General features: G+C 37.7%; 1 protein-coding gene across 9 annotated transcripts in view; it reads left to right on the top strand.

Annotated features, from left to right (window-relative positions):
- LOC128867610 (heterogeneous nuclear ribonucleoprotein L) overlaps positions 1-16,334 on the top strand; it is a 277,829-nt gene that overhangs the window by 238,785 nt on the left and 22,710 nt on the right. For 7 of the 9 annotated variants that reach the window (XM_054109012.1, XM_054109014.1, XM_054109011.1 and 4 more), the window contains one exon: positions 64-177. In XM_054109012.1, the coding sequence (XP_053964987.1) occupies positions 64-177 (114 nt within the window). The remainder of the gene's footprint in view (positions 1-63; positions 178-16,334) is intronic. The other 2 variants (XM_054109013.1, XM_054109016.1) reach the window with 1 other exon arrangement.

Raw genomic sequence — 16,334 nt, 5'->3', positions numbered from 1 at the left:
AATTTCAAAATAAAACCCGTTGGTCGTTTGTAGTTTATATACATTTATGGATTTTAACTTTAGGACATTATACCTTCTCTCCAGGGTGCTGTCATGATGGTTTATGGCTTGGATCACGACACATCGAATACAGATAAATTATTCAATTTGGTCTGCTTATACGGCAATGTTGCAAGGGTAAGTCTCCCAAACAAAATCACCACAACTATTTATTTTACTTAATTGCAATAAATTAGTTAAATGCCGTAATATATTTAACATTTGCCACAATACGTTTATTAAGTGAGTGCGTTGGATGAGAGGTTTGAAGCAAAAAACAAAATGAAAAGTTGAAAATATACTACAAATTATTCAAGTATCTAACAGCCTTTATTTGCATCGAATATTTCATAGGCAATTAAAGTGAAACAATTGGAAGATAAAATAAATCAAGTAGTTATTATAAAAATGTATGACATACGAAAATGTCTAGATTTATGCTTCAACCAATTGACTACGTTTTCTCCTGCCAATTTATTTAATACCTATATTAGTTTTACTAGAAAAAAATAAAAATTTCATGCAAAGTGAAAATATTAAGAGTTAACACATGCCTGTTATTGTCGCATCATAATTAAAATCAAAGATAATACATTACAAATCACACAGGACTTGTATTTTACTACGCTCGAGTAAAAAACTGAAATTAAATATTAAAAAAAAAAATTTTAAAATCAAAACAAAATATTTTACCTTACAAGTTTATACAACGCAACGAAATACGAACGATAGGAATATCTAATTGTAATATTGTGGAGTTCGTGGATGGTGGATCACAGATTTTTTTCAAACTTTGTATAGGTTGTTTCCTTTTTTTGCTGTATGAGAACTATCGATATAGATAACTAAGGTTTGACAGCTGAGAATGGCAAACTGTGTTGAAATTTCTGTTCGTTTATTTAGGAACCAGCATTAACACCGATAATAATGTCAGCCTGGAAATCCAACGTAGAATCTCTCTTGCCAACAAGTGCTACTTTGGACTAAGTAGACAACGGAGTAGTAAAGTCCTCTCTCGACGAACAAAACTAGCACTCTACAAGGTTCTCATCATGCCCAATCTAACGTATGGCGCAGAAGCGTGGACGATAACAACATCCGATGAAGCGACGCTTGGAGTGTTTGAGAGAAAGATTCTGCGCAAGATGTTTGAACATTTGCACGTTGGCAACGGTGAATATCGCACGCGATGGAAAGTATTCGTTGCGGTACCAGTTGGTGGTAGCAAAACAAGAGGTAGGAAAGATCAGGTGGAGAAGGACTTGGCTTCACTTGGTGTGTCCAACTGGCGCCGATTAGCGCGAGAAAGAAACGACTGGCGCGCTTTGTTAAACTGGGCCAAAATCGCGTAAGCGGTTATCGCGCCAATCAAGAAGAAGTAGAAGAAGAAGGTTTGACAACTCATCATGAATCGTTTGATGCCATTGTGGAAATTTACTTTCAAAAAATAAAACAAAGTTCAAAGGTCGCGAAGTTCATAGAACGCTGGCGGCATCATCGCTCCATATTTAGTTTTTGTTTTTTTACGTTGAATGGCGAGCGCCATCGAGCAGTGCTGACTGAATTTTTGTTTCCAAAAATGAATCTTGCTAAATATCAATGACGTATGGTTCCATCGACAACGGCGCAACTTGCCACTTAACAATTTATTTATTGACGTCATATGGCCGTAGTCAAAAATTGAACTGCCCCTTTGATGTAACTCGAAGTCCCGGCAGACACTAGCCGGATATCATATTCAAAATATAAATGCCATGAATATATCTACCAGATTATAATAAAAAAAATTCATTCCTACAATATTTATGTTATCATTTAAGTTATGTTATCATTTTAAGTTCTCAAACTCTTAAAAAACATACGATACTTTTGTAGTACTTGAGAAACTAAATAATTTTTCAACATTTTATTGCAGTCCACAATTTTATTTTTGATAAATAATCCCTTTTTTCAGAGTTTTCACGAAATCTATGAGTCCTACAAGAAAAAGTGTTTTATACAAAATGTATACAAATGTTGTTTTATTTAAAAGAAAAACAATTTATAATTTGTTTAAACACACATTTTTTCATTATTCAGACTTCAGGATAAAAACATCATAGATTTCTTAAAAAACAAAAAAAAAAATGTATTCTTAGAACTATCAATTTGCTTAAAAAAGTAGTGAAATTTTCAAAAAAATGTTTTATGTCATTTAAAAAAAATGGGTGAAAAATTTGTTGCTTACATGCCGGTCCGACTTGACGGTTATCACCATGCCATCGTCATTTTCGATGCTTGGTCTATCAGAGCGTGCATCCATATTACCAGCACGGAAGCGTTGGAACTTCCGCTCTGGTGTGGCATCCAATGATGTATTAGTTCAAAAAGCCGCCATTTTTTTGACCACCTGCCTTACTGCAGAATGTTTAAAATGTTCTCTGTTCTCAGTTCCTGTTTTTCCTGGCAATGTTTGAATATAATTTTTTTTTTACCGCCGGACTTTTAACGCTTACTCTGGCTGAATTACAAGGTTGTCTGTTAAAGTAAACGTCTGACACCATTGACATGTCACATCAGACCATTGTTCAGCATTTAATTGCTTTGCTACGAGCGCTTTACTCCCTCAGCGAAATGTACTAGCCCATGTTTTTGAATTAATATTTAAGTCGAAATACAACTCGAAATCATTATCCGCAGAGCTTCTTGGCTATCAAAGCAGGCTTACTTAACTTGCAATTCGTCCTCTCTAACCCTTTGCGTCTAGCCGCTGCTACATTTACAACTAACTGCTTGTCCAAATAAAAAAGTTGTTGTCACCAGAGGCTGAATGCTAGTTGAATTTTACCGGTGCCTGAGAAAATTCCTACCTCAGAGCTGGAGTCAATTAGAAACCCATCCGTGTAAATGATAACCGCGTCAGGTGGTAAAGTTTCACATCCATCACAGTGCGTATTCGCGCCAGTCTTTTGAATATACGTATCATATGTTCTCCAGCCATCTCTCGTCACACCAACAAACAAACGTCAATATTGATAAACATGAAGCGCCGGGACGCCTGGAGACTCACGGCAGTCATAACTGCCTCTCTCAAACGATTTTCCATTTCCTCTGTGAATTCCCTACCTTATGGAAGGTAAGAATGTCATTCCTGGGCAAACCACTGTTCGATAGTCTCCGACAAATGTTTGGCTTAGACGTCAACAACCTAGTAAGGTTCTTAAGCCGCACAGACTGGATATAGGCATGGTGTAAATAGACATTAAACAAGTTTGTAGCGAGGATGTAGCAACAAGATGGTGTGAAAGCGCTAGTTGGATTCTGGATGAATCACCACTTTAACCAACCAACCAAGAATTCACTAGGAGCACGTCTAGTAAAATATGTAAAAAAGTCGATTCATGAACGTTTAATTGTTGAGAACGTGGAGATTTCGATGCTGAAAAACACTTTGAGCTACGGCGGCACTATTCTCAACAGACCAACAGTTTTTGGTCTGCCAGTCCTTTTTCTATCCTCTACAGAACCAGTTTCTTGAAATTTTTTCAATAATTTTTTAATTGTCGACTCATTCCGATATGTTGTTCTTAAAGATCGACCATTTTCCTAATATGTTTCAATAATTAAAATAATTTTAACGCGTTATTTTATCATCTGTCCACCACATAAAAACAGGTTCCTTCTAGAAATTATTCACTACTGACATCTAGGCGTCACTTTTGAAAGACCCTTATTTATTCCGCTTTTTTTTTTATTTTTAGTACTATATATTTTGTCCTGACAACAGCATATCCTTTAAATCTATTTCAATAAATTACTTGTGAAAATATATTTAATTATTTATCCCATGCAAAAGCCAAGAATTATTGCCAAAATTCAAAGCATGCAGAATTTTATTAACACAAAAAATATCATCAACAACAACAATGTATTCCAAAGAAAAATGCAAATTGATACACTCCCTGGGCAACGTGCGCTGCATAAAATCAAGCCTGTGCCGCTGAGGCAAGCCTGCCTCCGTGCCTCCGTTCGTGTGGGTGTGTGTGTGAAGCGCAAATAATTTTGTATGCAGATAGTGCAACTAATACTCATGTAAAGCAAACACAAATTCATATGCGTGTGCGTATGTATGCAATATAAATAAATGCATGAGCGTAAGTTTGCCTTTCCGTTCATATGCACCTGCCAGGCTCGTGTCCTGTTTTTTTTATTTATTTACGAGTATTTATTGAAATGCCAGTGCAAATGACCTGTGCAGTTTTTTCCAATTTATTTCCATTAAACTGCACATTTACTATTTACCATAGTTGTTAGCCGTATCGATAGATAGTTTATAGACTCGTGCAGGCATGCATGCATATGTATGTGTACATGTGTATGTTCGTGGCGTATGAGTATGCGAAGTATTTTGGTAGTATTGCTGTTGTTGTTTGTCAATATTCAACTGGCTCGGTTGCAACTCAAAGATAAAGCCTGACATCGTTGACGCTGTGTGGACAAACGGACTAACTGTTTTGCATACAAATGTATCGCTATGTATTTGCATGTGCGTATGTATGTGTGTATTGCATACAAAACATTGTAGTTAAAAAGTTTGAAATCAAGCTAATATAATACTCACTTACGCATATTGATTGAGGTAGTTGTAGGATTATACGCATTTGTGTGTGCCTGTGAGTGTGTGCGGACAAGTCTCAAACAAAGTTGGCCCTAAGAGCTGTGTAAACAAATGGAGTATAGAATAAATTGTGTATATGCTGGTAGATAAAATACACATATGTACTATGCCAATATGCCAATTGATATGTACAGGGTCATCCACGAGGGACGCTCATCCATAAGCGTTGGTAGACAGCTGCCAAATTTGCTGTGAACTTCGCAGCAATGCATGGCAAATGAAATCTACATTAAAATCATCATCATCATTAGCATTACAGGCTTATGCAGGCCATTGCTGCTGCAACTACAGCTCTCCACTTCGATCGATCCTATACTTCGTCCTTCAGTTTGTGCTTACCAGTATCCGCAGGTCAGCTGTGACCTCATCAATCCAGTGTTTGCTTGGCCTCCCTCTATCTCTATGCCCAATTGGCAGTCTATGGAATGCTATACTCTGACAGCTGCTGTATCTTTTGGACATTCCGCACGTATGCCCAACCATTTTATTCTTTAACTTTTAATGACACATATCGCATTTTCATGATGCATTAATGCATCGAGCTTGTCATGATATCTGATTCGTTATGTTCCGTCATCCATTGGGAAGGAGCGAATTAGTTTTTTTAGTGCTTTTCTTTCAAATTTCAGTATTCTATGCGGTGTCTGCTGCCTTCACTAATACCTCGTTGTTGTATATTATTATGGGTCTCACTTTATTTTCATCTTTCGAGCTCTTAAGAATACTCGAGATTTGCTTTAGCTTTAAGTGAGCGCAGAAAGCTCACAGTACACCACAAAAAATACACCTATGCAAATCATAAATGCATTAAAATCAGTACCCCATTAGAGTGCTGTTCCATCCATCACACAACTTTTCTCCTTAGCGCAAAATGGATCAATTTTTCGATGAATGCCAGCGTGAATATGAAAAAATTAATGGATTTGGTATGATTCTAATCCGAACGGAATAAACCAAAAATCGTTGCTTTAATTTTTAAATGAAATTACAAACGTTGGATGAACCAACCTGTATATTCGTATGTGCTTATACAAGTGCTATATGTACAAATACTCATACAGTAGCAGTTAAAATTAAGCAGCGTGGCTTATTTATTATTTTTTTTTTTAATTTTTGCTTTAACGTAGGGCTTAGGTGGCGCAAAATTAATCACCCTACCGTAAGATTAATAATTTTTGCAAATCGCGTCATATGTCGTATTTGATACTTGTGAACCAAATATATTTGAGTCAAACAAACAGGTAGGCAATGGGGCGCGTAAGGGTCACAATAAAAATGTCCATCACTCAAAATCATCTTTGCTTTTTTAATTTAGTAGAAAAAATTTTCAGGGAGGATGGTTCCATGTGTAGAAGTCCACGCAAGTGGGGAAAGTTACTGATCGCCATTCACTTGGGAATGGCCAGGACGATTCTTCTGCATATGGTTCAAGCAGCTCACAACGGCCGGGATTAGCCCACGTATCCTCTGGGTAGCTTCCGAACACCCGTTCGGGAGTGAGCTAACGTGAGAAGGCGAAACATTCCAGGATAGCTGGTTGTGCGTTGGGTTTGGGACCCACCACTTAAAAATCCCCCCCCAATGAAAACAGCAACAGAGCCTCGGATGAGAACTTCCAACACTGATGGCGACCCCTGCAAACGAAATAAGGAATACGATTTGAGGGCATGCACCTGGAATGTCCGGTCCCTTAATGGGGAAGGTGCCTCTGCCCGGCTGGTTGATGTCCTCGTGAGAGTAAAGGCTGACATCACTGCCATCCAAGAGATGCGATGGACGGGGCAAGGTAAGGACCTTGCGACGTCTACTACAGCTGCCATGTAAAGGAGCGCAAATTCGGTGTCGGATTTGTTGTGGGAGAGAGACTTCGTCGCCAAGTACTGTCGTTCACTCCGGTGGACGAGCGTCTCGCAACAATCCGCATCAAAGCCCGTTTTTTCAACATATCGCTAATTTGCGCCCACGCCCCGACGGAAGAGAAGGACGATGCGACCAAAGATTCCTTCTATGAGCGCCTGGAACGCTCCTATGAGCGCTGCCCCCGCCACGACATAAAAATCGTGCTTGGCGACTTCAACGCCAGGGTGGGCAAGGAGGGAATTTTTGGTCCCACAGTCGGAAAATTCAGCCTGCACAACGAAACATCCGGTAACGGACAGAGGCTGATCGACTTCGCCGGGGCCCGAAACATGGTAGTCTGCAGCACCAGATTCCAGCATAAGAAGATTCACCAAGCCACCTGGCTGTCTCCTGATCGAAAAACACGAAACCAGATCGATCATGTTGTGATAGATGGAAGACACGCTTCTAGTGTATTAGATGTACGTACGATCCGAGGACCCAACATCGACTCGGATCACTACCTTGTTGCGGCCAAACTGCGCACACGCCTCTGTGCAGCAAAAAACGTACATCTACCTACGCAAAGAATGTTCGACATCGAAAAGCTGCAATCACAACAGACAGCCAGAAGATTCGCCACTCGACTCTCACTCCTGCTCTCAGAGAGTACTGCCCAACAAACCGGCATCCACGAACAATGGAGCAACATTTCTCGTTCTCTACGTACCGCCGCCGAAGAAGAAATCGGATTCCGGCGAGCCCGAAAAAACAATTGGTACGACGAGGAATGTCATGCTGCCACAGAAAGAAAGGATGCCGCCTATAGAGCCACGCTGCGATCGGGCGCAACGCGAGCCATGTGGGATCGCTACAGAGAGCTGAAAAAGGAAGAGAGACGTATTATCCGAAAGAAGAAACGAGAGGCCGAAATACGTGAGTGCGAAGAGCTTGAGATGCTGGCCAACAGGAACAACGCCCGAAAATTCTACCAGAAAGTTCGGCGGCTTACAGAAGGTTTTAAGACCGGGGCGTTTTCCTGTAAGAACAAAAACGGCGAACTGGTGACTGACGTACAGAGCAATCTTAAATTATGGAGGGAACACTTCTCGAACCTATTAAACAGTGACAGCTGCGCATGTCACCGAGAAAGTGAAGATCCCGATACCCCAATCGTTGACGACGGAATTGTCGTTCCGCTACCCGATCATGACGAGGTGAGAATAGCGATAACGCGGCTAAAGAACAATAAAGCCGCGGGCGCCGACGGACTGCCGGCTGAGCTATTCAAACATGGCGGCAGGGAGCTGGTAAGGTGCATGCATCAGCTTCTATGCAAAATATGGTCGGATGAAAGCATGCCTGCCGATTGGAATTTAAGTGTGCTCTGCCCAATCCATAAGAAGGGCGATCCTGCAATTTGTGCCAATTACCGCGGGATTAGTCTTCTAAATATCGCCTATAAGGTTCTAGCGAGCGTATTGTGTGAAAGGCTGAAGCCCACCGCCAACCAACTGATTGGACCTTATCAGTGTGGCTTCAGACCTGGAAAGTCTACCATCGACCAAATATTCACAATACGCCAAATCTTGGAAAAGACCCATGAAAGGAGAATCGACACACACCATCTTTTCGTCGACTTCAAAGCTGCATTCGACAGTACGGAAAGGAGTTACCTGTATGCCGCGATGTCTGAATTTGGTATCCCCGCAAAACTAATACGGCTATGTAAGATGACGTTGCTCAACACCAGCAGCGCCGTCAGAATTGGGAAGGACCTCTCCGAGCCGTTTGATACCAAACGAGGTTTCAGACAGGGTGACTCGCTGTCGTGTGACTTCTTTAACTTAATGTTGGAGAGCATCGTACGAGCCGCAGAACTTAATCGCTCAGGCACAATTTTTTATAAGAGCGTGCAATTGCTGGCGTATGCCGATGATATTGACATCATCGGCCTTAACAACCGCGCTGTTAGTTCTGCCTTCTCCAAACTGGATAAAGAGGCAAAGCGAATGGGTCTGGTGGTGAACGAGGACAAAACGAAGTACCTCCTGTCTTCAAACAAACAGTCGGCGCACTCGCGTATCGGCACCCACGTCACTGTAGACAGTTATAATTTCGAGGTTGTAAAAGACTTCGTCTATTTAGGAACCAGCATTAACACCGATAACAATGTCAGCCTTGAAATCCAACGTAGAATCTCTCTTGCCAACAAGTGCTACTTTGGACTAAGTAGGCAATTGAGCAGTAAAGTCCTCTCTCGACGAACAAAACTAACACTCTACAAGACTCTCATCATGCCCGTCCTAACGTATGGCGCAGAAGCTTGGACGATGACAACATCCGATGAAGCGACGCTTGGAGTGTTCGAGAGAAAGATTCTGCGTAAGATTTTTGGACCTTTGCACGTTGGCAACGGCGAATATCGCAGACGATAGAACGATGAGCTGTATGAGCTTTACGACGACATAGACATAGCGCAGCGAATAAAGATCCAGCGGCTACGTTGGCTGGGTCATGTCGTCCGAATGGATACAAACGCTCCGGCTTTGAAAGTATTCGATGCGGTACCAGCTGGTGGTAGCAGAGGAAGAGGGCGGCCTCCTCTGCGTTGGAAAGATCAGGTGGAGAAGGACTTGGCTTCACTTGGTGTGTCCAACTGGCGCCGGTTAGCACGAGAAAGAAACGACTGGCGCGTTTTGTTAAACTCGGCCAAAATCGCGTAAGTGGTTATAGCGCCAATTAAGAAGAAGAAGAAGAAAAAATTTTCAACAGAATAAAAAAAAAATGTCATCAAAATTTCAAACCTTTTAGTCAGTATTTGTAGAAAAATCCAGTATTTATATGAAACTTTATAGCCCATCCAATTTTAGTCTGCTACTGTGAAATTTGAAGTAACTACAAATTCGCGTTGATTTTCGATAATTCTTTTTTTTGTTTTTTTTTGTTTTATTTTTCTAACTGTTTTATGCATTTTCTTCCAAATGACAATATGTGACTTTTTCTATATGGTTCAAAATTCGCATTACCGTCAATAAAACATCAGCACGCATTGTAAGCCACTTTCAACTTACACAACATTAAAGAATGATCAAAATTTGTTGGATTTTTTAAAGTTTTAAACTTTGAGTTATATGGTTTTTGTTGTAGTAGTAACTAGACTTTTATACAAAAAACCAAACGCAAAACAAAATAAAATTAAAAAATAAAAATGAAAAAAATAATATTTTATTAAAAATTAAAATATTTTTTTAAATAAAATAAAATAAATTAAAATAATAAAATAAAATGGAAAATTAAATAAAATAGAAAAATTAAATAAAATAAAAAAATTGAATAAAATAAAAACATAAAAAAATAAATATTCAAAACTTGGCAATATGTCGCGCTGTTTTATTTGACCGCCACTGTACATACGTATGTGCATATACATATATGTTGATATGTAAAGATATTTACAAAATTGTGTAGCTTTTATATGAACTTTTTATTGAGGACTTATCATTTTATCGGCATGCAAACATATCGCATAAATTCTTCAAACGTGGCTCTACTCACATTTTTGGGAATCGTATTGCACCCCACCACAAGTGCAGATAAAAGGTGAATGCGGCTTTTTTTCTATAACCTTCTGCCAAAATAATTACTTTCTCCTCATGTTACTATATATGTTGGTATACTAGTGGTCGATGTGACACCATGCCGAAATATTTCTTTAACGGTTTCGGACTAACAAAAATTTTGAGCTGTATTTCTTCCGCAGTAAACTCGTATGTGTGGCATGTGCTTCTTTAGCTGCATATAAACTAACTTTATTGTCGTTTAATATCCGCTGAAATGCCTTACGGCTGATAAATTGCTACTCCTCCTAAAAGGTTTTTATACCGATAATATCAAATGTGGATTACATTTAAACAAACGCGCGTATGAATAACAGTCCAAATGTACACATATATAATAAAAGTGAAGACAGAAAATACAAATGTATTTGAATTTAGGTGAAAGCCATACAAAATCATAGAACTCTCTGCACAATGCGTGCAGGCTCGTTTTGAGGTCAAACATAAAATTTTATAGCTCCTGAGCTTATTAGGCAGTTTTTAAATAAAAAATAATTATGTGGGTATTGCTATTACTGCCTCAGATTAATTTTGTGTGGCATATCGCTCGCTCACTGGCAGAACGTCATAACCTAAAAAAAAACATATTTTAAAGAAGTATGCCGAAATAACCACCATCTCTTCATTTATGCTATGTTAAAAACGCATGGCGATATCTATTGTCATTTATTATATTATCTCATAGCATTATTAATCTATACTACTATATTAATCAGTAAGTAGTATCTCATTCAAAGAGAATATGTCTTTACGGCTGTCCTCCTAAATTGAAAAGTGAAAATTTGGTTTTTGAATTTTGAGGTTCTTCCAGGAAATGAGCTATATGAACTTCCGTTTTCACTGACTTTCATATTTGACAGTGTTTTTAAGAACTCCTTTCTTTAACAAATTAGCAATAAAGAATTTTAAAATTGACTTTAAATCTGATAAAACAAGACTTTAATGAATGTCGCGTATACGCCCTGTCATTCCCTAAGTTACTCCGTCTGAAACGCATTTAATAAAGCAGTTTCATGTAAAAGTCATTGAATTTTTGGATTTAATACAACAAATAAAAAATTTCATTAAAAATTCGAAATTAACAATTAAAAAAAATGTTAAAGGAATGAAATAATGAAATAATAATTAAAGTAATTATTAAAATTAATTACATCTGTATTTATACATATATGTATGTACAACTGTGTTCGAAATAATAGTAGTGGCATGTAAACTGGATTTCAATCGAAGGAAAAAAACAGTTTAGGTCATTTTTAGTTTTATTCTTTATTTTGTCTAATTTGTCCATATTCCAGCTTGCAAAGAATATGATTAAGTTCGTTAATAAAATTAATGTTTTCTTTAACTTAATAAAAATGTCTGAAATTAAAAGTTTCAGCTGTGATAATTAATAGCAGTAATTGTATTTACAACTATAGAAAATTAATTCATTACAATGTTACAATTAATGGCTTAAATGTTCAATGCTTTGTGAGTGACCATTGTTGGATTGCACAGCTGCGCATCTCCTCGGCATAGAATCCACCAAACGCTTGCATTTCTCGAGAGGAATAGCTTTCCACTCTTTCTTCACAACACACCACAACTGCTTCATATTTGAAGGATTTGCTTTCCCTACTGCTTCCTTAAACTCTGCCCAAAGATTCTCAATGGGGTTAAGATTAGGGGACTGAGCCGGCCAGTCCATTACCTCAACTCCATTTAAACAAACCAATTTTATGCCAAGTTGCTGGTATGCTTCGGGTCGTTGTATTGTTGATAGATCCATTTCAGTGGCATCTTCCATTCTGCGTGTGGTAGCATAGTCGACTCCATTATTTCTACGTACAGTTTGGCATCCATGTTCTCTTTGATCCAATATAGCGGACCTGTGCCATAGTAAGAGAAGCATCCCCACACATTGATTTTGCCTCCTCCATGTTTGATCGTTCGAAAGACATATCTGGGATCAAAAGAAGCATTTTCTGGCCATCGTACAAACTCTCGGCGTCCTCTCGAACCAAATAAAACAATTTTTGTTTGATGGTACAATAAAATATTGCGCCATTTTTCGAATGGCCAGTGCAGGTGCTCTTCGGCAAATTTAGTTCTGGCTTGCACATGCCGGCGTTGGAGTAAAGGCACCCTTCTTGGGCTTCTGCCGAAAAGTTTAGCTGCGATCAATTTCTTTCTAATTGTTGACGAGTTAACATTAAGGTTTAACTCATCTTTAATTTTTTTAGGCATAAAAAGGGTTCTCTCGAACTAAATCCCCAACTTTCCTTAACTCTGCCCGCGAAAGAGCTTCCTTTCGACCTCTTGTTTCGGGATTTGGTGTCCATTTTTCAGCATTCGCTATCATTTTAGCTAAACATCCGAGCAAATCCTAAGATTTGTTTTGTAAGATTTGCCTTCTGCCAATAATAAGTTTTTTTAATGATTTCTCGATTTTCTTTCGAACGGTGTTTAGCTCGTCCCATTTTTGCAAATTATTGTATCAAAAATTATGAATTTATATAAATGTCACTTGAAATTAATAAAAATTTTCACGCTTCACTCGCGTCACTTCAAGAAGAATGACTACTTCGCAGTGAGCTATTTTTAATCACAGTAAAACACAACTGCGTAGCACAATAGGTAACGGGACTTCATCAATGTGACAACTGAACCAAAAACCTATTTAAATACAGAGCGGTAGTATTTGGGCCTATGTTCTGGTGTGAGTAAATTTAAATAACAAGTGCAATTTAAGTGTAAGTGTAAAATTTTCATAGGCCACAGCTATTACTTCGAACACAATTGTATATCGTTTTTCAGTAAGAGCGCTTCAACTTTTTTTTTTGAATAAAACACAAACGGTTTGACTTTTTTAACTAATTTTTTTTTATTATCGAGTTTGAACATATACATTTAAGTATAAAATTCGATTTCTTTTGCATGACCACCGCGTGCACGTTTTACGAAGTCCAATCGTTGAACCCAATTTTCGACCACTCTTTTGCATAAATCGGCCGAAATTCCAGCAATTTCGCGTTCAATATTGGCTCTGAGCTCACAAATCGTCGCCGGCTTGTTACTGTAGACCAATGACTTCACATAACCCCAAAGAAAATAGTCTAGAGGCGTCAAATCACACGAGCGCGGCGGCCATTCGACCGGTCCATTTCTGGAAATAATGCGCTCATCGAACTTACTCTTCAACAAATCAATTGTAGCGTGTGCTGTGTGGCTTGTGGCCCCGTCGTGTTGAAACCACATGTCGTCTAAGTCCATACCATTCAATTGCGGACAAAAATAATCGTTTATCATGTCGCGGTATCGATTTCCATTCACAGTAACGTGGCGATCGTTCTCGTCAACGAAAAACTATGGGCCAATTACGCCGCCGGCATGTAAACCGCATCAAACAGTGATTTTTTCGGGATGCAACGGTGCCTCATGAATCACGTGTGGATTGCTTTCTGCCCAGTAACGCATATTTTGCTTGTTGACAAAGCCATTGAGCCAAAAGTGAGCTTCATCACTGAAGATGATTTTTTAGAAAACAACAGATTTTTTGGAACAGCAACAGAACGATTATTTTCATAAAAAATTTGCACGATTTGCAATCGTTGCTCAAGTGTGTAGCGTTCCTTGATGAAATGTATACTAATGAAGTTTACAAATGACAAGCGAAAAATAAAAAATATTGCGTCGTTCGCCCTCCCTATTGGAAAAAAGTTGAAGCGCACCTATTGAATAACGCTTTATATACTCATATGGCGGATATAGCTCTTTTTATATATCTATTTAATAAAGAAGTGTACACTAGCCAGAAAAAGTTTGCGTTCGGTTTTTTTTTTTACAATATTTACAATGGTTGTGATATTAATTTTTTTATTTTTTATTAAAAAATATTTATTTATTATAAAAAATTTTACTAACTAAAAACTATATAATCAAATTTTGAAACTTTGTTCAAAATTCAAAAATAATACATGAATTTCGAAAAATTTACATTAAATTTTTTTTTTTTCAGTTATGCAGTTTTAGTTTTGTAGCACATTCAATTTCAGTAAAGTTGAAGTTCAATAAAGTGTGCGTTTCAAGTCACTTAAAAATCGCACTTGGCGCAGAACTAGCTACTTTCTATACATAAAATTTAAACCATTTCAAATCAGTCGAAAAAAGTTTGTTACGTTTTCGCCAATCTCTTAATTAGATGGCCAAACAATATTGTAAAATCTTAGGCTCGGTTCCAGGCCACCAAGATGTTCCAGGGAGCTATAGGGCAGACCAACTTGCAAGAGGAGGTACCTGTATGCCAAACATAAGTAATTTTATGGAGGTACCTCTCGCAACTTGTAAGCTTCTTATTAAGGACGCACTAATCAGTACTGTAAATCAAAGATGGATTAGTGCCAATACCTGTGAAATTACTGGGCAAACATGGCCAAAGCTAAATCTACGTCCGTCCGAGAGTATTATAAAATTGAGTAGACTTCAAATTAGGACCTTAGTTGGGGCCCTCAGGGGAGATTAGGCGTTTATGGTTCAATATGGAAAGGAAAATGTAGCCCAGCCCCCGCGGCTCCCAACGGACCCATTTCGCGGTCTAAGTGGTATCCTTGTCTCTATATGCGAGGCGTTTCAAGGTTAAGAGAATTTTAGGAATTTTACAGAAAATTTAATGTAATAGGGGCACAATTGCGATTGTCGACTTTCTAGCAAAATTCCTTTTAACTGCTTCGACTACAAACTTATAATCACACAATTTTTAGTAGAAGATAAAGCAGCAGAACAACGCAAATCGTTAAGGTCACAGATAAGAGCTATTTAATTAAAAAACTGTTCAACAATCAACAATTATCCTACCATTCTAGGTATTGCTCTAGCAAATATACAAAAGAATATAATTGCGTTGAGCTGTCCGCAAGCATTTCTTATATAGCACCTTTGTCAACCCTTCTCCTTCTTAGTGATTTAACGTTTTCAGTTAATTCCGTTCTTTACCAATGAAGACCACAATTTCAGCATAACAACAACAACGCGTATCATATTACGATTCCTACATATTGTAGGCAAAAATTAAAATGGAAACTCTCGCGATAATATCCAAGTAACAAATATAAGTTTCCTACAAGAAAGTTTCAATATAAAGTTTTACTGCACTTAGGTGCCATTTCAGTATTAAAATTAATCCAATTAAAAGTGTAAAATGGAAAAAGTACAAAATAACGATTGAGGTAGAATGTATGTAGAAGGGATTGAATTTGAAACTATGCAAGTGAAAGGAAATTTTTAATGAAAATGGATTCCCTGTATAAAAATCTTAAACTTTTCTTATGTATTTGTAACTACATTTATTCTATTATATACAACCTCATAAATATTTATTGCTTACAAGCCTGAAAGCAAATGCTTAAACAGTAACTTTTTGAACGCTATTTTACTTATGGAGCACCCGTATTTAGATATTATGTGTGGAAGGTCTCCTCCAAGAACCGTCGCCTGTTCGTAACCACATCAAATTGCATCAGCATGCACATGCGGGTATGTGCTCAGATATGTATGTGTATGTATATGTATATATGCATGTATGAGGAATTACTGTACCTTGTGTTCATATTTTAGTGATTGACTACAGCAATTAAAAATAATAATCATGGTAATATAATCGTAAGCTCTGACACCAATACCCTTTGTATAAGCCCTTTTGATATATCACTGATGATAGAAAATACTAGAGCAGGCTGATAAGTAAATAAACTAACAAACAAACCAATTTTTTTTTGTTTTTGCGAAAACTTTATTTTATTTTCACTAAAGCAAAGAACTTTGCATATAAATTTAGTTATAATTTAGTAAAATGATAATTTTAAATTTTTTTCATAAAATAATCGATAGCTTCGTACGTTTTTTTTTTATATATTGTTGGTATTATTTATTAAATCTATTAATTAATCTTCATACTAACAATAAGGTTTCGACTCTTAACCAAATTTGTAGTATCTCCAGCTTCTTGAAGAATGTTATGGTTATTATGGGGGCCTCAAATATGCGTCACAGGGTTGAAAGGTCAATTCTTCTGAGATGTGACGAATTGACGGTACGCAACAGCGACCGAGCCAATGGATTTGGGTAGTGTCTCAACCTTTGGTGGTAGTTTGGTTGGATTAGGATTGGTGCTATTTCTGCTGTCACTAATGGAACATTTAGGT

Source organism: Anastrepha ludens, chromosome 6 (assembly GCF_028408465.1).
Source record: "Anastrepha ludens isolate Willacy chromosome 6, idAnaLude1.1, whole genome shotgun sequence".
Lineage (NCBI taxonomy): Eukaryota > Metazoa > Arthropoda > Insecta > Diptera > Tephritidae > Anastrepha > Anastrepha ludens.
Note: the sequence above shows the minus strand (reverse complement) of the source record. Positions and strands in the feature narration are given on the sequence as shown.